The 21,498-nt window shown below is 45.5% G+C and overlaps 1 protein-coding gene across 1 annotated transcript in view; it reads left to right on the top strand.

The window, feature by feature from the left end:
* MYO9A (myosin IXA) overlaps positions 1 to 21,498 on the top strand; it is a 136,383-nt gene that overhangs the window by 7,493 nt on the left and 107,392 nt on the right. Inside the window, 2 exon segments of the mRNA XM_010717130.3 lie at positions 15,577 to 15,671; positions 19,433 to 19,495. Coding sequence (XP_010715432.2) covers positions 15,577 to 15,671; positions 19,433 to 19,495 — 158 coding nt within the window.

The raw sequence follows: 21,498 nt of genomic DNA, 5'->3' as shown, positions 1-21,498 counted from the left end.
CAAGAGAAGGCTCCAGGGAGACTTGATTGTGACCTTCCAGTACTTGAAGGGAGCGGATAAACAGAGGGGGAAACGTTGGATAGGGAAGGGTGGATAGCGATAGGACAAGGGGGAATGGTTCTAAACTGAGACAGGGGAGGTTTAGGTTGGATATTAGAAGGAAGTTTTTCAGCCAGAGGGTGGTGAGGCAGTGGAACAGGTTGCCCAAGGAGGCTGTGGATGCCCCATCCCTGCAGGCATTCAAGGCCAGGCTGGATGTGGCTCTGGGCAGCCTGGTCTGCTGGTTGGTGACCTGCACACAGCAGGGAAGTTGAAACTAGATGGTCACTGTGGGCCTTTGCAACCCAGGCCATTCTGTGATTGTTTAAAGTGTTATCAGTTGGCTTCATTACAAAGGGTACCAAGAAGCCAAATAATCCACAAGCACTAGTAAAAAAATAGGAATTTGGGTAATTGTAATCAATTCTGTTTTTTTTTTAAAGCAATATTGAATGTATTTAGTTTAAAATTAGTGATTTCTGGCGGAGATAAAACAAGAAAACCTGATTTTATTTTATTTTTTGCCAACGTTTTCTAAATCTGTAGTGTCCCCAGGTTTGGTGGAAGGGAGCAAGAACAGAGAAGTGGGATTCCCGTGCAGCACTCGTGATAGGAAACACAGAGCTGCAGGTGGCCACAAAGTAGGCAGGTGTATTTAGTTTGTATAATCTTGGAGAAGACTCGTGTGAGTGATGTCAAATGAGAAGGAAAGCAGGTGAATGAAAATGCTCATGTGTGAGATGAGGGCAAAATGTTGGAGCTCCATCTGCCTCACAGCTGAGGGCTGGCTTAGAAATGCTTTTGGGAGTGTTTGAGGAAGGGGTGATGCTGTGTGCTGGGTGGGATAGTGAGGGCAGGGCTCTGGTCCAGCCTCTGGCTTCCAAAATAATTGAATTTGACAGTGACTCTTGCAGTGTCGGTGGTGCCATGCTGTGTCCTGTAAAGCTTCACCAAAATTGAAGGAAAGGATAAAATTTTTGTGGCATCTTTTTGGTTATTATGTTTTTTTGGCAATGATGACTCACAGCTGTTCAGCAGCACCACTGCATCCCTCTGGCTCCCTCTGGTCAAGGATGAGATTGAACTGATTTTAATGAAATACAAAATTAGTTTCTGTTTGAAAGAATTACTGCTTCCTTCATACTTAGAGTTAGGAAATGCAGGCTGGCAGGGGCAGACACAGGGGGTAGTGCTGTGTCCCTGCTTGCTGAACAGTGGGGATCGTCTGTGGGTTTTCTTCCTAAAGTTTTCAAATTTCACTGTGAGACTACTGATTTACGTGTTGCATTTATATATTTTAGTGAAAGCAATCTTGGCGCTGCAGAAAATCATCCTGAAGAGCAGAAATTGTTGTTTCCAGATACAGATGAAAATAAGAAAGAGCAACTGTTGCTGTCAGTGTGAGGTAGTTAGTGACAGGTAACATATATAACAAGGCATTTCCTCCGCCTCTGGATAAGCCTTGTTTCATTGAAAGCTTGTGCTTGCTGAGTGCTGCATCCCAGTGCCTCTGCTTCTCTCTGGCCTTTGCACGCGTTGCAAGCTTTGCATTCCCAGTTCCCAGACTGTACAAATCCTCCTCTGGACTGCAAATGCTTCTCACCCTGCAGATCAGAAGGGCTCTGAAATGAGCACAATGAGGCTTCTTAGAAGGCATTGTTCAGGGCAGAGATAGGAATCAGCTGCTGGTAGGTGGAGTGGGCTGTCTGGTGAAGCTGGGGAAGATTTGGGCTGCCTCCCTAGAGCAGGAAATTAAATGTCCCTCTGCGCGAGGCTCATATCCACTCCTTAATTGAAAATAAACTTTGTGAGCTTTGGAAATAGCACTTTGCAGTTTAGTTTAAGGCTCTGAAAAAGTAGGGGTGTTTTCTGGAGAGTAGTGTCCTTAGTAGTGAAGTAGATTGTTTGCAGAACCATAGAATAGCACTGCTGGTGCCTGAGCCCAGCTGCAGCAGCAGCGTGTATGAGAGCGAGCCCTGAAGTCGCTGCTGGCAGGGAGTGATGGCCATGTAATGCATGGAGTGGATATTTGCCTCCTGTGGATTAATCAAACTTCGTATTTCACTGGCGTGTCTTCTTGTTCTCACTGCATTTTATTTCCTCATTGCCTCAGCTCTAGCTCCAGCGATGCTAAAAGAGGAATGTATCTGAATTATCTGCCTGAACTCTGCATTTGTGGGCCAGAGTTTTCTTGGTATTTGGAGGCCTCTGGGATAGAAGTAAACTTGCCAGCAGTTCATAAATTTTAGCCAGGCTTTTTACCTTAGTCAGGAAATTCATGTTTGAACTTTATTAAGGGGCTTAAGCTGGGATCCGCAGTGATCTAATCCCAGCGTGCTGCCAAATGCAACGTGCAGCTTTTGCATTTGGTTGCTCTTTTTGTTTTAGCAGCGGTGCCTCGGCTCCCTCCCGTCTCCATCCTGTCCTTCCCAGAGCTCTCAGTCAGCAATGATCAGCCCCACAAAATGCAATGCACCGATGTGCAGCAAAGCCAGCCTTCCAGGGAGAAGTAAAACACAGAAATGTTTCTCCTCCCCCTGCATCTCAGCTCCAGGTGTTGATATTTCACACGTATCAAGGGATTGGGCTGCTGAACACGACTGCTTTGGAGGTGTCATGTGGGAGGCCAAAGCGATTAATCAAGTAAAACCCAGCGTAGTTTGCTGGGTTGTGGTTTGGCATCCTCCTTCTGAAAAGCATGATGTGAACTTAGCTCTCAGGCTTCAGAGGAATGCATACAATAGCAAAAAAAACCCCTTTACTCATGTTATGAAAAAGCTCGTCCGTCTGTGTCAGATACCAGAAATATTTTGGAGAGTCATTAGCAATGAAATTTTGTCTGCTATTGCAACTCTTGCATCTGTTAATGGGAAGGTGAGGTGTTGCTGCTTGCTTGCTTTGGTCCTGGTGAATGCCTGAGTGTGTTCGTGGGTTCGTGGCTTACGATGGGGAGTGGAACTGGACGTCAACAGTAGCTTAATGTTGGGAGAATTTTAAGTGTTACATCTGTTTGGAAGAAATCCATCCCTGGAGGCATTTGAGGCCAGGCTGGATGTGGCTCTGGGCAGCCTGGTCTCCTGGTTGGTGACCTGCACATAGCAGGGGGTTGGAACTGGATAAGCATTGTGGTCCTTTGCAACCCAGGCCATTCTGTGATTCTATAAATTGAGTGAATGGCCCACAATGAGAGCTCCATGTTTGCTCAGCGACCTGCGATTGCTGTTGTGGTTCTGAGTGTTGCTGGCTGTGTATGGGTTGCCTGTATGCAAACAGGGATCGATCATTGATTTCTGTGCAGCTAATCTAGCATGACAAGGCTCATTTCCCCATTGGCTTTTCTTTTCCTGCAAATTGAAGAAACTGGGCCTGTGCTCTGAATTGCAGCTTCTATAATGGCTATCGGGCAATTGATTAAAGTTCAAGAGCTCTATTGCCAAAAGCATTGGATGAGAAGACCTTGAGCAAAGACATTGACAAAGCTTGCAGAAGGGTTAGAAAACAGTGCTCTTCTTGAGAATTATGCCTGAAAATCATAGAATCATGGAATGCCTGGGTTGAAAAGGCTCACAATGATCATCTAGTTCCAACCCCCTGCTATGTGCAGGATCGGCAACCAGCAGACCAGGCTGCCCAGAGCCACATCCAGCCTGGCCTTGAATGCCTGCAGGGATGGGGCATCCACAGCCTCCTTGGGCAGCCTGTTCCAGTGTGACAGCAAAAATCCAGTGAGGTCAGATCATCTACTGTTTTGCCCGTGTGTACAGCAGAAACTTTGCAAATCACTCTTCATTTCGTCTCACTTCTGGCTTTTTACATCATGCAGCTCGATTTCTAATGCAAATGGTGTGAATAAAACTAATATTCCCAGGAGTGTGCATGGGGTGATACTTCCCAAATTGCCTCGTGTGCACAAACTTCTTTTTTCATGTTGTAAGTACAGCAAGTGGGCATCCAAGAGCCAGTAAGCCTGCATTAATACTGGGCTTGGTCTGCTTCAAAAGGGATTATAGACCATAATATTGGCATTAATCTGAGCGAAGCTTTTGAAAGTGCTTATGCAGCACAAAGGAACTTTTGGAGCCATTCAACTCGCGTGCTGCTTTCTCCTTTCCTCAGCTACGGAGGAGAAAATTGAGGTTTCCAGAATTACATCACGATTACGATATTTGTAATAATAGAGATGCAATATAAATAGCCTTATGGCTTGAGTGAAATATGGGGGTAATGAATGGGTGGGCCTTGGTTTTTCCTTCTGGCTCGTGCAGCCGCTCCCTCTGTGGGACATCTGGTTTTCATCTGGTACAGGAAAGCTAAATAATTTCAATAAAGCTGAGAGAAAACACATTGATTTTTTTGGGGGGAAGGGTTCCTATTGATGTTTGCCTGTTTTTCAAGCGGGGCTATTAATTAAACTTATCAGCCTGCGCTATTGGCAGGGCGGACGCGTACTTGGATGGGTGAGCGTGTGTGCTGACGGAGCGCACGGTTACAGCATAAGGAGGTCACAGCTCTGGGGTTTTCTGATATTGGCACACGCGAGGGTGTGAATGGAGTAATAACCAGAGCTGGGATTGTGCTGAGCTTTGGGAAACCACCAGTGGTCAGTCCAGCCGAGCGCTCACACGCAGCCACTGTGCTGCACGTCACAGCGGCCTTACTGCGCTGGCAATATCCACTCTTCTCAAAGAACGACCCGCTCAAACTTTGAAAGGCTGAGATAACATGGATCAGTGTCTGCTTACTCTCCGCAGCATTAGCAGACCCCTCTGACAAAGTGTTCCAATTGCGCTCTATTGATCACTGGGCTTTTAAAGAGTTCTGAGAGCTGGTAGTGAGAGCTGCGCTGTGTGAAAACGGAGCATCTGCGGTGCTCCGAGCAGTGCTGCCCTTGTGCACTCTAGGAATCTGTAGTCTTTTTTTCCCCCTACTTAGGCTGCAAATCTCTTGTAGATCGATGGGATCGGCTGTTTCTGCCCTTGCTGTTTCTTGTTGCTGGGCAAGCTTCATTAAGATAGATTCATAAATAAGCAGACTTGCTTATATTCATATATAAACAAACTATTTCAAGTTTTCTGCATTAATTCTGTCTGTTTGGTAGAAAAATGGCACATAGTTAGCTGAGATGGCTGTTGAGAGAACAGCTGGCTGTTTGTGCTCCGGCAGCGTGTGAAGCTTTCGGAGTAATGAGGCTGCCCTGACCATCAGCTCTGAAGGCGGAAGGGATCCATGGGAGCTGTGCTGAAGTCTGCAGGAGTCATAAGTCTGCATTTGGACTTCAGTGGTTGTAATTTTTAAATTAAATTGCTTTGTGGTTATGATGTTGAAGGATCTTAAGCAGTAATTTTTCCTAAGAGTTTAATTAAGTCGCTAGCTTTCATTGGAAATTCAAGTAGTAAAATGGGCCTTAATTTAGAATTAAGTTGTGTGCACTGGGAGAAAACACTGCATTACTACTCTAAGATTTGCTTTGACTTCATCTTGAGTTAGCGAGCTCCACATGTCGTTTTGCTCATGTGCTACCTGCTTCTTCAGGAAGGGGTCTGTGGTTGGGTGGGTGCTGGTGGTTTATTCGCAATTCACGGCTGAAATGTTTTCTTCTTGGGTTCACTTTTGTTCCTTTTGGCTGAATTGTGCAGTGGCCCAGTCCCTTTCTGTTTTGGGCTGGGTTGGGAGGTTGTGGGGAGTTTGCACTTGGGTGGGTTGGTAGAGATGTCAGTGTCTGCTTCTGCCTCTTAGAAGAGATGATGTTGATGCATTTGTTTTTTGGTGTTCCCCAAGCCACTTAAGTATGCAGTAGCTTATAAATGCACTTATCAATGTGATATCCTCTATAGATAGCTTCTTTTTACTTTTGGCAGGGGTTCCCTAGTGCACTGAGAAAACACACAGCATGGGGTTTTGTTTGTGTGGATTCTCCTACCTGGCCGTCACGTCTCAAGCAAAGGGCTTTCTGAGCAGAGATGGCTGTGTTCAGTGGCTTGAGAAGGGACAGAGGCAAATAGAATGGGGAAAAGATTAAAATTAAAAAAAAAAAAAAGGAAGCAAAGCAATGACTCTGAAACACATCATGTTACTGTATCTCTCACATTTGAGAAAAATATTGGGGTGTATTTGGCATCATCGTGTGCTTGGCAGTGTTACTGCTGAGAGCCCTTGGTTCCCCACTGTGCTCCTCATCTTGTGGTGCATGGTCTGACCATTTTAGGCTTCAGAGCATTGGATTTAATGCTTCTTCATTTTTTGCAGCGTGTGCTTTGCTTTCAGGCCCGTTTGGGATTTCAGTCCCATGCAGAACATGTTCCCAGGTGCAGGCCGCAACAGTGCGGGGCTGGGATTCTCTTACGGGGATGCTATTGCTCAGCACTTCTTATCTTCAAACAGCAGTTTGAGCTACATGCAGCCCTCCAGCGTTCATTCTGTCCTTTTTCCCCTTTTTGGTACAATCTGTGGGAATTTTTCCATGCTTTGTTTCAATTTCCACTTTAGTTTTAATTATTACGGCGACGTCAGGCCAGACAGCTGATGAATTGTCAGCAGATCCTGTGTGCCTGGATGGCATTCAAAGGGTCAGACGCGGAAGAAACAGCAGAAAAGGGACTGGCAGAGTAAAAGCCTTGTGGATCTGATGCCAGGGGCCGAACAATCAAAGCATTCCTGAAGCTGAAACCAGGCCAGCACGAGGTAGGACAGTCGTGCTGTGTTCTGCCCGGTGGGCACAAACAAGAGGAGGAAGGCTGAGCCGTGCCCGCTTAACTGAAAGAAAGGTTTCTTTCTGTGCTTTTCCTTTCTGTCATTTTTAACTTCCTTTGCCATTCCTCTTCCTCTCCAACTGCAGGCAGAACTGTGCCGAGAAGAAACCCTGTTTTTGCACGAGTTTAATTGTTTAATGTAGTATTTTGCTTGCTGATTAAAATCAGTAAAGGAAAGCTTTTAATACACTGTCTTCAAAGACAAAAGATGCAAGCCAAGCCCCCATTAGCTCCCACTAATGGTGTTTTTGTTTTGTAAAGCTGAAGCAGCATTCCCATGGAGTGCCATCCTTTCCTTTCCTTGCAATTGCTGGTTTGTAGTTCATTTTTCACCAAGTAAGCATAATTAACTGTGGCCCACTCTTTATTTCGATGTGGTATGTATGTGCTATGTAGCTGCCCACTTCCAAATAACAGAGGAAAATGTGGTTTTATGTAGGGTGTAAATTGCACAATTGGAGCTCAGTACAGGGAGTGCTGATTTTTGCCATTCCCGTGCTGTGCTGGCCAAGGTCCTTTTCTCCAGTTGGGTTCCACAGGTGTATCCCTTGCTACACAAAGGAGAAGATACTCTGAGTGTGCACGGGAGCTTTGAAGTTAGCTGCAGGCTGGCAGAATGCACACGTACCCACCAGCCTACTCAGTTTTCCTGCTATTCTAATGGCAGGCAATGGCATTTTTACCTACTGGCCTCACCTCTATCTTACCTCATCTCAGCTACTGCAGCACTGATATCAGGCTGTGATTTCCCTTGCTTTCCACAGGCTTTGCTACAGAAGAATTGCTGCAGTGCTTCAGCACACTGTAGTGGTTCTTCAGGGCCTGAACAAAGAAAGGCATCGCTCTGTGTGTTGGGGGTGCAGAGTTTGCAGGTTCCTGCAAGTTGAGCGAGGTGTGTGCGCTGTGTATCACACAGATGGGGACCTTCAGGTGTCTTTTGGATGGGAAGCAGGCTGGGTTTGTCAGGCAGCATGATGGCAGTTAAACAAAGTGGATTGCACAAACTCTGCATACAGCATCGGTCTGCTGGAAGCCACAGCTTGGGGAGAACGGAGAGGATTTTGTGGATGCATACCCAAGTGAAGCCTTTGTAATGGCATTGCTTATTTGCACAGAATTATTTGGTAGACAAGATCTGCCATGACTGATAAAGACAAGCAGCATCCCCATGAATTTTCCAGTGCACCTTCCTCTTTTCTTGTGCTGTCAGGCAGTGCTGCAGCAGGGTACAAGTGCATGGCTCCCGTGCAGCAAGCAGCAGCATCACTCACGCTGAGTGAGTCGTGGTCTGTCCATAACACAGCCAGTTCTGTGAGGATCTCCTGTTCCCCAATACGAGTAAAAGCCATTCTGTAGGAAGACTTGAGATTGCAAACATACGTGCTATTGAATGCCTTTGGAGACTTCATTTACGCTGCAGATTTTAGGCATCCTTGAGGGCATGGTGTTCTCCTCCCAGCTCCCTGCGGATGAGGATTGTTTAATATGTGCAGTAACCGGAGCTTGTGAGCATCTTCCTTCACTGTAAAATTTAGGAAATGTTTCCAACCCAAGCAGGGAGATCCCAAGAGGAGGGTCAAGGGCTCACAAATCCGGTTCTAAATCATGAGACTGTGCTGCTTCACCTTTAGTTGGCTCTGGTAACTGTAAGCTTGGGGTCTGGAGTGTTGGAAGTGGTGTACACACACTCAGCTTTTAGCAAAGGCTAGCTAAGAAAACAGTGGGTGACAAAAAATTATCAGTACTATTTTTGCATTTGTTGCATACCACAAAGCTGGAGTGCAGAATCTCACCACGCTTCCTTTAGGTTGATTCATTCAGGGCTCTCTTTTTTCAGCTGATTATTTTTTTTAAACTCAGAAATACTGGCGTTGGAGGCATTGTGCAGTGAGAGCTGCTGCTCCATTTTGAGGCACTGCGGACTGCAGCCTGTCCTGCAGCATGCCCCAGGGCAGCAGCTGCTCTGCACTGCGCCGTGCCTCATCCTGCCTGTGCAGATCATGAGTGGTGTGGGGTCACACGTATCCCATGCTCACCAACTTGTCCTTTTTATAGAAAATATCTCCATCACAGCCTCAAAAATGCTCCAGCTGGAAAATGGAAAACAGAATTTTGCTTTATTTAACGCATAAAAATAAGTTTTTAAGCAGTTGCGTGCTCTGATCAGACAAACAAGCTGTTCAGCTTTGGTCAATAAAAACATATTGATCTCTGAGCTTCCCTCTTGCTGCCTGCCAGCAGCCAGCACCAGCCTTGGCTTTCCAGGTGCTTATCAAATAAATACTCCATCTGCAGATGAGCCAATTATAATTCTCTGTGACACATTAGAGAAAAGGTTGTAGTCTGTTGCTGGTGCTGCAGGATGAGAAAAGGTGCTTTTGCTGCTGGATGGGTGTTGGGAGCTGCCTGCAACCCACAGGATGTTGGAAGCACAGCCCACCCAGCTGCTGCCGTGTGAGCAAGCCATCCTCCTGGGCATGGTGCTCCTCATCCATGGCACAAACACTCTTGAAATACTGAGATCTCCTTGAGGAGTTGCAGCTTATTTCTGTAGCCCATCAGAAGATCAGGGAAAGGTGAAGTCTTGCACCTCCGTGCTCCACCTCATCTTTCCTCATGCAGCATGATTTTACATGGCACAGTGTGATTTTTTTTGACCATGCCGATTCAACATCAGAGCTCTGACAGTTTTCTGTTGTATTTTGTGTATTGTTTTGGTGTGAGCTAGCAAAGAGTAGCCGGGATCCAGAAGGAAGGATAACACGCGCAGAAGCCAAGCTGCGTTTCGGATTACAGTGGTATGTTTTTGTTGCTGCTAACGTGTTTGTGTTTTTATTCATTACACATATTTCTCCTGGGAAAATCACGAAAATATGTGTGTAAAATATACATCGTGACCCTGTGGCTCTGCTAAGAGCTTCCAGATGGGAGGCTCGACGCTGGGGATGCTTTCTCAGTTTGTGGCACCGATTTTGGTGACAAACTGCAGGAAAACTTTTTGTCAGGGATGGAGCAGGGGAGTGCTTCAGTTCGTAGTGCTGTCAGGGTTGTCCAAGTATGCAGTGTGAAGCTGAAACTCGCTTTTAATGTTTATGGCCCTCGTGGAATCATTACAAAAAGCAAAAACATAGGGGAAAATGTGGAGAGGCCGCCCAGGGGCTGGCGGGTGGCCATGGGGCACGTGCATGGCTGTGGCCGCTCCTGACAGTAGGGGCTGCGGATGGGGAGAAGTGGATGGGGCTCTGGCTTACATGAAAGTAATTGTGAGGTTTAGGACTTGTGAGTGTTTCCATTCTTGTGTAACTCCACCAGCAAGGGTGGCTCCTGCACCGCATGCGTCATCCTGTCCTCAGCCCAGGGAAGTGAGCGCTGCGTTACGTGCAGCGAGGCCTCGCTGGCCTTCATAAAAGAAACCAGCTGCCATCCTGACACACACTGCTGCTGCTTCTTGTCATTACAGAGGAGCTTCAGATGTAGAGTCAGCTGTTTGTGGTGCATCGTGCTTAACCTTGGTTAGTGAAGACGATTTTGCAAGGTGGGGAAATCAGAGTGCGGCTGATGGTGCCATACGTAACGCAGGCTTTTGGACAGTCACTTTAAGTTCATACTAAGTGCTTTTGTTTTGTGGTTTGCTGCTTTGTTTCTTCTGTTATTCCTGTTTATTATTATGGTTGGACTTGGTAGTCTGAGAGGTCTTTCCAATCTGAATGATTCAGTGATTCTAATGGGGATGCTCACATTGCATGGAGAGAGGGGAAAGTCTCCTCTGAACACCGTTACTTACTTTGTTTTATTTTTTGTGATTGTTTTCTATTTCCATCCACATTAAAAAGTCCTGTGAAGCTCACATTGAAGTCATTTTGTTGCATCATAGTGGTAATTTCTTGGTCCTTTTCCCAAGTGCTCACCTGGAAAAGAAGGAATACGCTGCCAAGGCTGGAGCGTTTGCCAGTAATGATGCCACTAATGGCATTAAATCCAATTCTTCATGTAGCCCCTGCATCAGCAGAGCTTGAAATCTCCCCTCAAACTGTGCATTGAAATGACTCCTATTTAGAACATCTTGCTGTGTTCAGTGGTTTTCTTGAAAGCTCCTTCACACACACTGGAACTTCTTTTATTCAGTTACATTGACGCCAAAACGTTCTCCAAGGGAGTGCTTTCACATTTAAAGTAATCTTCCCTTTCTTTGGTTCAGAAGAGTGGATTCCAGGAACGTACGTATCAGTGGCCCTATCCCAGCAGCCCTGTCTCCTCACAGGTCCTTCCTGTCCCAGGGAGCCCAAAACTGAGTACAGGTCTGGTTCCTATGCTGAGGAAGGAACCAGCCCCCTCCTCTGTGCCTCGTGGCACAGAGCTGCATTTCCATGCTGGATCCAATGGCTGGCACTGAGCAGACGGCTTCTACAGGGCTGGCAGGGAGTTGTGCTCTTTGTTTCTTCTTCCTGCAGCAGTCTCGTTGTGAGGCAAGGAGGGAAAATGTATTTTCTCATTATAGACGAAGCTGCTGCAGCACCTCTGGGTTTGAAGTAGAGGTGCAGCAGATCTGTGCTGGTGGCTCTGCTCCGTGCTGCTGGTCTGTTCTTTGCAAGAGCTGTGCCCAGGCATCGCAGCACATGCACTATAAATATCTGGTGGTTTGTGCTGTTACTGTAAAAAGCATAAATGGTTTCATTAGTCCTCATGAAACATCGAGCCACAGTGAGAAGAATTAGAGTGAGGTGTCAGTGCCTGACCTGGTATTTCATTGCTGCAAACCAGACATGTGGAGCTGTTGTTGGCCATGCAGAACGGCACCTTGCAAGGTGGACGTATAATAAATGCAGATCCTGTTTTACTTTGCAGAAATGCTAATTGTGGCTCATACTTCTTGGTGTTTTTTTAAGCACCCTGCCCTGCTGCACGCAGGTTATGGAAGCTGAACATGGGGAGGTTTGGCGGGGGTGGCGGGGCTGTGTTCTGCACCAGGTATGGGTCAGGAGGAGATAGTGCCTCACATGGCGAGGTTAGTGAGAAGGAATTTAGGGAAGCTCTAACTCCTGTCCTCCAGGTGCATTTTAGGTGATGAAATGATCATGTTCTGGTCATGCTTCAGTGTATTTTTTTAAAAAAGGTAGGTTCCTGAGAGGTTGAATACTGTGAAATTGGTTGCAGATGGAACAAAACCCAGCAAAATTCATCTCTGACATCCACCTCATGTTTCAAGATGCAGCTAGGAGTTCTTAACTGCATGGACCAGCTTAAAAAGCCCACAATGCTCTGTGTGGAGGTCACAGAAAGACACGAACATTACCAGCAGGATGAAATGTGAAGGTGCTGTTGTTTTCCTATGGGCTGTACTTTCCTGCCTGGAAGAAAAACATGTTTGGCTTTAAAAAGGGAACTTTCTGCTATTAATCATTTTCTGTGGCGATGTGCTTGTTTTGTTGTGCTCAATAGCCATTGTCACAGGTCAGCAAGCTCAATATTAATCATTATTTTTAATCGTAGGTGGAGTCTTTGTCCTGTCAGGATTTTTAATTAGCTTTTACGGATGTAAATTCAGGACCTCTTTGGAGCGTGTGTCCCTAGCGTTATGCTGGTTGTGTCCTGTCCTTCCTTCTGGCCCTGGCCTTTGTTGCAGCTTTTTGATGGCAAATAGACTTGTGCAAGTTCATATTTTTGTTCCTCTTTATTTGTGAATTCCTGTCCCAGCCTCTCAGTATTTGCTGCATTGCATGAGTTCCCAGCAGCCCAGAGAACACAGCTATCTTTGGCTGCTATTGAGCCATTTCTCCTCCGTAGCCTGAATGCAGGTGACTTCAACCTCTGGGCTTGCTGCCAGCCCCAGGGTGGTGTTTTCCTAGATGCAAGGATTAGAAAATACATTTATTTGAGGGAAGTCGTGGAGGTGATCCTCACAGCAGTTGTGATAGCCATTCCAGATCGCGCTGATATTGAGTCCAGAATGAAGAGCCCATAAGTGCTGGCCTCATCAGGAGAGGAGGAAGGTGAGCTCTTCAGCCGCAAGCACACTAGCTTTTATTTTCCCTGCCTCCTGGGCCCCATGAATGAGCATGAAGCGAGCATTCCTGCAGGCGGTGGAGCAGATGATGGCTGAACTGGAGGTGTTAAGATTCAGTCGAAGGAAGCTGCACAGTTTTGGGAACACGGCTCATTTCTGAGCGTTGTTGCTGTCGGTATCACCTGGCGAATTCACTTGTGGTGCAAACGCTCGGCTCCCACGATAAGCATCTCTTTGTGCAGAAGTGCTGTAGGAGGCTCCGGCTCCGGGTCTGCCTTCGCCGAGCCGCTGGATGGGCAGGCGGGTGCTCCGCTCGCACAGAGAAGCGCATTGAGCTCGTTTCCTTCCAAGCCTTGAGCCCCGGCCAGTACAAGCTTTGGTCTCCCCAAGAATTTCAGGAATGCCGTTACTGAGTTTTTCCGCTCAGCGCTGGAACCAACGGCTTCGAGAAGCGGAGTGATGTGAACAGAGCGTAATTTCAGCTCAGCAGTTGTAACTCATTCTGTGGTTTCCTAAGCTGAAGTAGAATATTCTGCCCTGCCGCTGCAGATATGTAGATTAGACGCGCATAAATTGAATTAATAGCACTTTTTTTTTTAATATAGCCTGATAGTTCTGTTAAAGGAATGTGGCGAGCCAAACAAAAATGCATGAAGTTGTGTCAAATTAAACACCGAACTGCCTTCACACACTTCCTGGCCCTTCACCGGCGTGCCTGCGCCATAGAGAAAGCAGCTTTCACAAGGCAGAGAGCTTTCTCATTTATGTGAGCAATAAAGAAAATGACTAAAGGAGTGATATTATGGGCTGTGAGTTCTGTAGGCGTTTGTACTGCAACATGTGGCGTGGTCTGACACATTAATGGACAAAAAGTCACGAAGCTTGTTCCTCATTTAAAAGGTAAACGAGGAAGACTCGCGCAGTTCCCCACACCCACATTCAAAATGTTTTACCCTGCATCCGTACAAAGAGAAACAGGTGAAACCCTCCTGCTGGCATGCAAGGGACTGGGGAACGTGTTGATGTCCAACGTGACTTTAGAAGGGTTTTGTGGTTCGGCTCCCTGTGCAGCACCTCAGGAAGGAGGTGGGCGCTCACTGGGCTGCTTGGATGAAACACTGGAAGGGGGCAGGTGGATCTTCTGGTAATGCTGAAACAGTACTATCATGTCAAAATGCTTATTTGGGGGAAACGAATGCCTGGGATTTAAGCACCGGGATGTGGTTTTGTTCACGAAGAGCTGGGCACAGGGAGGGCGTGAGAGTAAGGGTGAGGATGCTGGGGAAAAGCTCCTGTCTGCAGAGGTGATTTTGGGGGAAAAGGCAGAAAACTAAGTGTGTGACCTGCAAAGCTTGGAAGCCCGTGTATGGGAAGGCTTATTAGTTTCCTGTATGGAATCAGCTTCTCTGCAAGCCCGAGCATCAGCTGCTTGTTTGGCAGGTTTCTGCCGTCGCAGAACTTGTTTTATTCAACTGGTGGAAATTCATATGCAACAGCTTGAGCCGAAACAAATCCATGCGTTCAAACAAGGGGGGAAATTTCATCGTTATTCTGTTAGCAAGCCTTCAGTTTGAGATGTAACACTGCGTGTGATGGGGGATGCTTGAGACCTGGCCGCTCCATGGCCCCGTGCTGTGCTGCATCCCACTGGTGGGAAGGCTGGTGCTCATCCAGCTGCCGGGAATGGGAACATCGCGTGGATACAGGGCTGATGGCATCGAGTGCCTTTCAGAAGGATTTCCTCTCACTTGGCCTATTTTTGGGGGTTTTAGTTGCAAAGTAAAACCTGCAAAGGTCATTTGAGAAGTTGGGGATTATAGATGTAAAGCCCTTTTAATCTTTTCCAATAAATAGCTGAGTAGGAAATAAATCTGTTGGGAGCTCTGGGCTGAACTCTAATATTGAGCCTTAGCACAAAATGTATTTGTAATTGTGATTCAACGTACAGACACAGCTCCTAGAAATTATCCTGTGTATAATTGCCTTAAAGTACTTTTGGCTTAGAAGTAAAGGTGAACAATTACCAAAACAGGTGTAATAAATGAAGCATTAATTGTACCTGGCAGCTGGGCCGTTTCAGTCACCCTGAGCCAGACTACTGAAGTGATGCAGGCACAGTTGCAAACACCAGTTTTCAATTAAGCTGCTTTGAGATGCAGCTCTTAAAGGTTCCCAATGGTTATTGTGCTTAGGGATGGCTTTCTGCATTAGGTGCCTCAATTAGGTGGAGTTTTAATGAAAGCTTTGCGTAGTACAGCCTTAAAGCATTTAGATTTGGGAAAGTATCAGCAACAAATTGAACCAATGGTGTCTGAAATACTGAAAATCCTATGGGTTATGTCTGCATGATGCATGACGTTGTCTAAAACTTGGGTAGCTTTCAAAGTGTTTTTCCCCTAATTCCATTTATGTAATTAAAAAGCAGCTAGCTCATTAAAAGTTAGTCTTGTTGGAACAGTATACTTTTATATCCATTTAAATGAATAAAGTGTAGCCTTAATGCAGAATGTAATAACATCAAATATTAAATCTCTTGTATAGCTGACGCTTCACTTTTCAACAGTGTTTATCTAACCTTTCTGAATCCTAAACTGGAAATGAACGTGGTCCCCAGAAGCTCATCCTGTTATTTTGTAGCTCACTTTCTCCCTGTGTTTTTTATTAATTTATTACAATATTACAGCAGTAGCAAAACCCTGGAGGTGGGATGGTAGTGATGTGCATGTCCATAAGGAAAAGAGGTAGCTTTTCAGATGCAGTGATGCTGTCTCATTCTTTTAACAGGCTTTTGGAAATGCAAAGACAGCACATAACAACAACTCGAGTCGTTTTGGCAAATTTATCCAAGTGAACTACCAGGAGACGGGCACTGTGCGAGGGTGAGTGGCAGTGGGATCCACAGCCTGTATTTTTACTATATGTAAATGTTATGAAAAGGTTGGTTTATCTATGCTGCACATCAAAGCATGAATACACCTGAGATGGATTTAAGCCAGTTCAGTTCTCATTAATCATAACGTCAACTTTATAATTAAGTCAAAATGTAATTTTTTCCTCTTAAGAGAGCAAGCAAGGGCAACGTTTTAGGTAACGTGGGCCATGAGGATGGGTCACGGGGCTGGAGTATGTGATGGGCACAGAGAGGCCAGCAAGCTGGCTTTGGTCAGACTCAGAAACAGAAAGCCAAGGGGGATTTAATTTTGCAGATGCCTAGTAGCTGTTACAGAGAAGACGGAGCCAGATGGTTTAGCACTGCTGCCTGATTCCTCATACACTTCCATCCATACCCTGAAATGTCCCGTGAAGCCAGCCCTGGACCACTTAGGGCACCCTGTGCTGTTGTTAGGAGGTGCTTGTCTCCGCTCTGCTGCCGTAGGGTCTATTTCCAGCCTTACAGCCTGCTTCCACAGCTCCCGGTGAGCTCATCCTGGTGATGGCCACAGCTGGGTGAGGGCTTCTGGGGGACACATCTGGACCTGGATTTCTCTTGGGATTCTTCAGATGACATCACGCCATAGCCAAGTGTCTCACACCAGCCCAAAGGGAGCAGGGCTACCTTAACCCTGCTTTTTGGCTGGGTAATTAGCTCAGCTGGAAAAGCAGAGAGTAGAGTGGCATTCCAGGGGCTGTATAATTTCTGCAGCTAGCTAAGAGATCTCTTGCTGGGACTTTGTTGTTAATTTAGAGAATTGCTTTTACATTTTTCCTTCCCTATTTTCCACCAGAACAGTATTGCACAAATGGGTGCCATTAATTTTTCGAATGAGCTTGGGTACTCTGTGTTCTTTGCAGTCAGGCAGCTGTTTTTTCATCCAACTTTTTATCTGCTGCTCTTTTTCTTTTTTTCCTTTTTCCTTCTATTATTAATTCTGGTGAATAGTTCTCTTAAAAGGATAAGCTTCAATTCTTTTTTAATACCTACTTAAACACAGGGTAACAGAATCCAGCAAATGCCCTAACAGCCTGCTACCTTGGCGTGCTGTGCCAGCTCTGTGATAGTGCCCTTATGGTTTATTGACACTTACCTGCAAATAACGTTGCATTTGCGTGCAGTAGTTCTGAAAATAAGAGAAATTTTTTCTTTAACAAATTCATTTCTTTGGTCTTCATTACGTGATGGGATGAGACTGTGCATGGCCCCAGCAACAGTAAGAAGACATTACAGAATAACTCAGCTGTTCCTTGCATACCAGAGTAGGGTTTTATTCTCCATTGTCTTACAAGGAAGATCACAAGTTCTGTGATTTTTATTTTCTTTTTAATTTTTATTTTTAAATTTAGCTTTTAAGCACATGATCTGCCTGTTCAAATCAGCTATGTCCCCACTTTGTGCATATGATTTTCTTGGTTAATGTAAAGTATAATTTGCAGGCTCGGATCAGAATTTTGCTCTGTTCATGGGCTGAAAATAGCAGTTGGGTATTTGGTTACCAACTGTATGCAGATAATGACCCAAACTCAAAGCGAATTTCGGCTTAAGAGGTGTAATAGCCAAGAGATTTAGGAGCAGCCAACCCCACCCTACAAAATGAAGGCTTTGAAGATATGTTGGAAATCAGTGGAGTATGAGCAAAGGCTTCATTTAAGTGCATTCCCATAAGGCTTTATGAATTTATTATGTCCTGTTCAGAGATAAGTGAGCAGTGGAGGAAGGGCTTTGCAACATGTTGAGTCCTCCTAAGATGATCAAAAGCTTCCACATCTTACATGCTCCTTAAAATTGCAGAAGAGCCAGATGGGAGAGATTTTAATTAAAAGCAACAGTGCACTGCCATAATGTTAAATTTGTGCAGCAGCATGGGGCTGTGTCACAGGTACTGTGAGGATTGTGGGTATTTTGCATGGTGGGATTTGTATGTGAAATTCATGCTCAAGTTTTTGATGATATTAGCTGGTATACCAAGTACAGGTTCTGTGGCATGACTAAATGAGTACTTTGCATGAAGTACTCTCAAAATTTCTTTACTGTTAAGACTGTGAGTAATAATAAGGTAGTTTCTACATAATTGACACCAGTAAATAGAAAGAGAACATTTGAGGGTGTTTACTTTTTTATATTTCAATTTGTTTTCCTTTTCACTGTCCTATTAGAACTGGGAACATACTTATATTCATTTATCACCTTCTCACTAAGCAAAGAACATCCTGCTAGAGCAGCATTCTCCTTACATCTGCCCTGCTCTAAGTAGTGGGTTGGGCCAGATGACCTCCAGAGGACCTTTCCAACCTAAATTATTGCATGCAACTGAGTTTTTTGGGTCTATAATAAGAGCAGAAATCACAGGGGAAGGGATTATGTGTCAAGCGTGGTCGACTAAATCTAGGCTGTCCTGCAGCTGCGTGCCAAGCTGCTGCCCAGTGCTTGGCTGGGACCCAGGGCGTGCTGGTGCCTTGCTCACTGCCACATCTCTTCACTGAGCCTTCAGGGAGCTTCGTGCCTTGGCTTGAGAAGTTGGTAAAACAGGAACTTAAACTTAAAGTTAGACAGAGAGGAGTATCCATAGCTGTCCTCGGCTTCCTCATAGGGAATAAATAAAAAAACTGCCTGGTGCACATCATGTGCCGGAGTAATAGTGCTTACTGCAGCCCTTTCTTTACTCCTCCTGTGCAGCAGGGGAGCCTTGAGGTGGGTGGATGTGCCAGTTCCTGCAGCCTCTCCTAAGCACTGCCCCAAGAGTCATCCCAAACACCTCGGGTACAGCCAGGTTGTTTATTTTTTGGTGAAGGTAGAGGAGAATCACTAAGAATTGCCTCCAGGAGAATTACTCCTGGAAAATGCCTGGCTCTGTCTCCCATCTGAGGGTTATGCTGGGCACCGTGCTGTCCCGGCTCATCCAGAGCTCCTTGGGTTTGCAGCTCGCATGTGGCTGCTGTCAGTGCCACATCACTGTGGGTCGGTGGCTGGAAAAGCCCAGCCTCTGCCTCTGTGTGTCGAGTTACATCATCAACATTGGCAATTACAGCTCTAGTTTCGATGTCCCAATCATTACTAGTTAGCATTGCATGGAGGAAAAAAACCAACAGCAGCAAACATGTCGAGGCTTGTTTTGGCTAGTGAAGTTATTAATATATACATGAAATTAACTCGTCATGGAGGCTAAAATGTCAACGCCAGTAAGAAGCTTCTGCAGTTGTCTGGGTTTTGACCATATCCGCAAGTTAATAACCCAAAGCTTTTGTTGCAAAGTGGCTGTTGGAGAAGGGGGTGATAATTTGGGCATGGAATCCATGGCTAAATCTTAGCTTGCAAACTTGTGCACCCAGATGTGTTTCTGGTTGAAAGAGAGTTTGTGCACAAATATGAGTCTGCAACCAATTTTATTTTGCTGGGTTTGAATTAAATAGGTATCAGAGATTCTCAGTTTCTGTCAAAATTCCCCCCTGCACTCCCTGCCCATAGGCTAACTCATCTGAGATCATGTTTTTCATATCCAAGTTAGTTTTGGCTTTGTATCAAACCAAAAAACCTCAAAAGCCAAACATAATATTGGGCTTGTTCTGCCTAGGAAGAAATTTATATAACTAAGTGAAACAAGGCTGAAGCTTTTTTGGTGTACTAAAACTGCAAAGTCCCAGTAAAGCTGTGTTCATTTAAGTTGAATATTGGGTCAATGAATAATGCTTTTATTTCTTCTTCCAGAGCTTATGTTGAAAAGTATCTGCTGGAAAAGTCCAGGCTCGTCTACCAGGAACACAACGAACGGTAGGTGCCTGTGTTTCACTTGGTTCTGCCTCCTGAATGCGTTGACAGTGCGGCGCTGATGGCTCCAATCCCTGCTTGGGCTGGCAGGGGGATGGGGATTTTCATGCTTCTAACTGTGTGCTTTACAGATAAAGTCTGTATTTATGTTTTGTGCCATGTTGGCTTGGAGGGGAAAGCGGAAACTCTGGCAGCTTTGCTAGGATGTGCTGCACCAGCAAGCAAGCATGCAGGGTGCTCTGCTGATGGGCTGCGAGGCTCCATCTGTGGGAGGTTCTGCACTTCAATGTTGTGGGGACTTAAAGGGTAGAAGCAGTCCTCGTATCACAGAATCACAGAATGACTGAGGCTGGAAGGGACTTCTGGGAGCCATATGATCCAGCCCCCTGCTCGAGCAGGGACTCCTAGAGTGTTGCCCAGGTCTGTGCCCAGATGGATTTTAACATCTCCATAATTGGAGATTCCACACCCAAAAAAGGAGTCCTGATCACATCAAACATTAACTTTTGCCTGAAACAAATCAAAATCATACAAACTCACAAGAAGACCTGCATTGAATCTTCACCAAATGCTCCTGGTGTGGTCATCTTTGGGACTTGATACTCCCTTATGACCAGGAGATGGAGGAGGCTGCACCTGGGTTAGTTGGTAGCACGCTCTGGGTGATGGGGAAGGTGTATCAGAAGCTGCAGGCTCAAAACCAAAATGCTCCTCATTGCACTTTTTACTGTTACAACTTTTATTATTTTTTATTATATAGATTTTTATATATTTCATTCATAATTTTATACTGAAGTCTCTCTAACTTCAGATTTTATTTCTTAAGACACTGTCTGGCCATAGAAGCCTGTTTTTGCCATCTTGCTGCCTGTTTAGGGAGGAATGTACTATCCAGGGAAAAGAAAAGTCATTATTTTATTAACAATCCTTGACTTGTATTTTCCATTGTCTATATGATTAATGCCATACCATTTGTATTCTTACATAGCTTGTAAACTACTTAATATCTAATTTGGGAAAGAATATGATATTTTAATTCTATTTTACAGCTCTTGAAAACATCAGAAGGGCTTCTAGAAAAAGCTAAGATTATATAGACAAGAAATTTAAGCAAACTGTTGCTTCCTAATTGCAATGTATTACTTGTTATGTCTTCTTCAGTAGTTATTATTCCAATTGTAACAAATTGGCTGCTTCTAACTTTCCATCACCTGTTGTATTTCAATTTCTGGCACTTCTGCGTTTCTCTTTTGGGAATAGATGCTGTGTGAGAAGTCTTCTATGATGTTGATGGAGTGTTCCCAAAGTTAGATGGTACAGACTGCCTCAGACTTGACTAATGCACTGTTAGGTGTTGTGATAATTAAGCTTGGTTTCTCTTGGAATAAACGAAAGTTTTGGTTTTAGAAATACTGCTATGCTGTTAGTTTTAAATACGTTGTGGTTGTTTTGAAGCAAAACAGATGAGTATTGCATGGAGTGGTTTTATTATTCAAGTATTCTGAATATTTGAATAGAAATAAAAATTGAAGGTTTTCCATGGAGTTGTAGAACCATAGAATGGCTTCTGTTGGAAGGGGCCGTAAAGCCCCTAGCTAATCTAGATCTCCCCTCTATTAGTTTAAAACTGCTCCCCCTTGTCTTATCATATAAAGTCAGTCTTCCTCCAGCTTATAAGCTCCCCTCGAGGCCTGGAAGGCCGCAGTGAGGTCTCCCCGCAGCCTTCTCTTCCCCAGGCTGAACACCCCCAGCTCCTCAGCCCGTCTCCATAGCAGAGGTGCTGCAGCCCTCGCAGCATCTCCGTGCCCTCCTCTGCCCCGCTCCAGCAGCTCCGCACCCTTCCTGTGCTGGGGGCCCCAGGCCTGGACGCAGCGCTGCAGCTGGGGCCTCACGAGGGCAGAGCAGAGGGGACAGTCCCCTCCCTGCCCGCTGCCACCCCTCTGTTGGTGCAGCCCAGGATGCCGTTGGCTTTCCGGGCCCCAGATGGACACTGCTGCCTCGTGCGT

This window comes from Meleagris gallopavo, chromosome 12 (genome assembly GCF_000146605.3).
Source record: "Meleagris gallopavo isolate NT-WF06-2002-E0010 breed Aviagen turkey brand Nicholas breeding stock chromosome 12, Turkey_5.1, whole genome shotgun sequence".
Taxonomy (NCBI): domain Eukaryota; kingdom Metazoa; phylum Chordata; class Aves; order Galliformes; family Phasianidae; genus Meleagris; species Meleagris gallopavo.
This window is presented reverse-complemented; position numbering and strand designations above follow the sequence as displayed.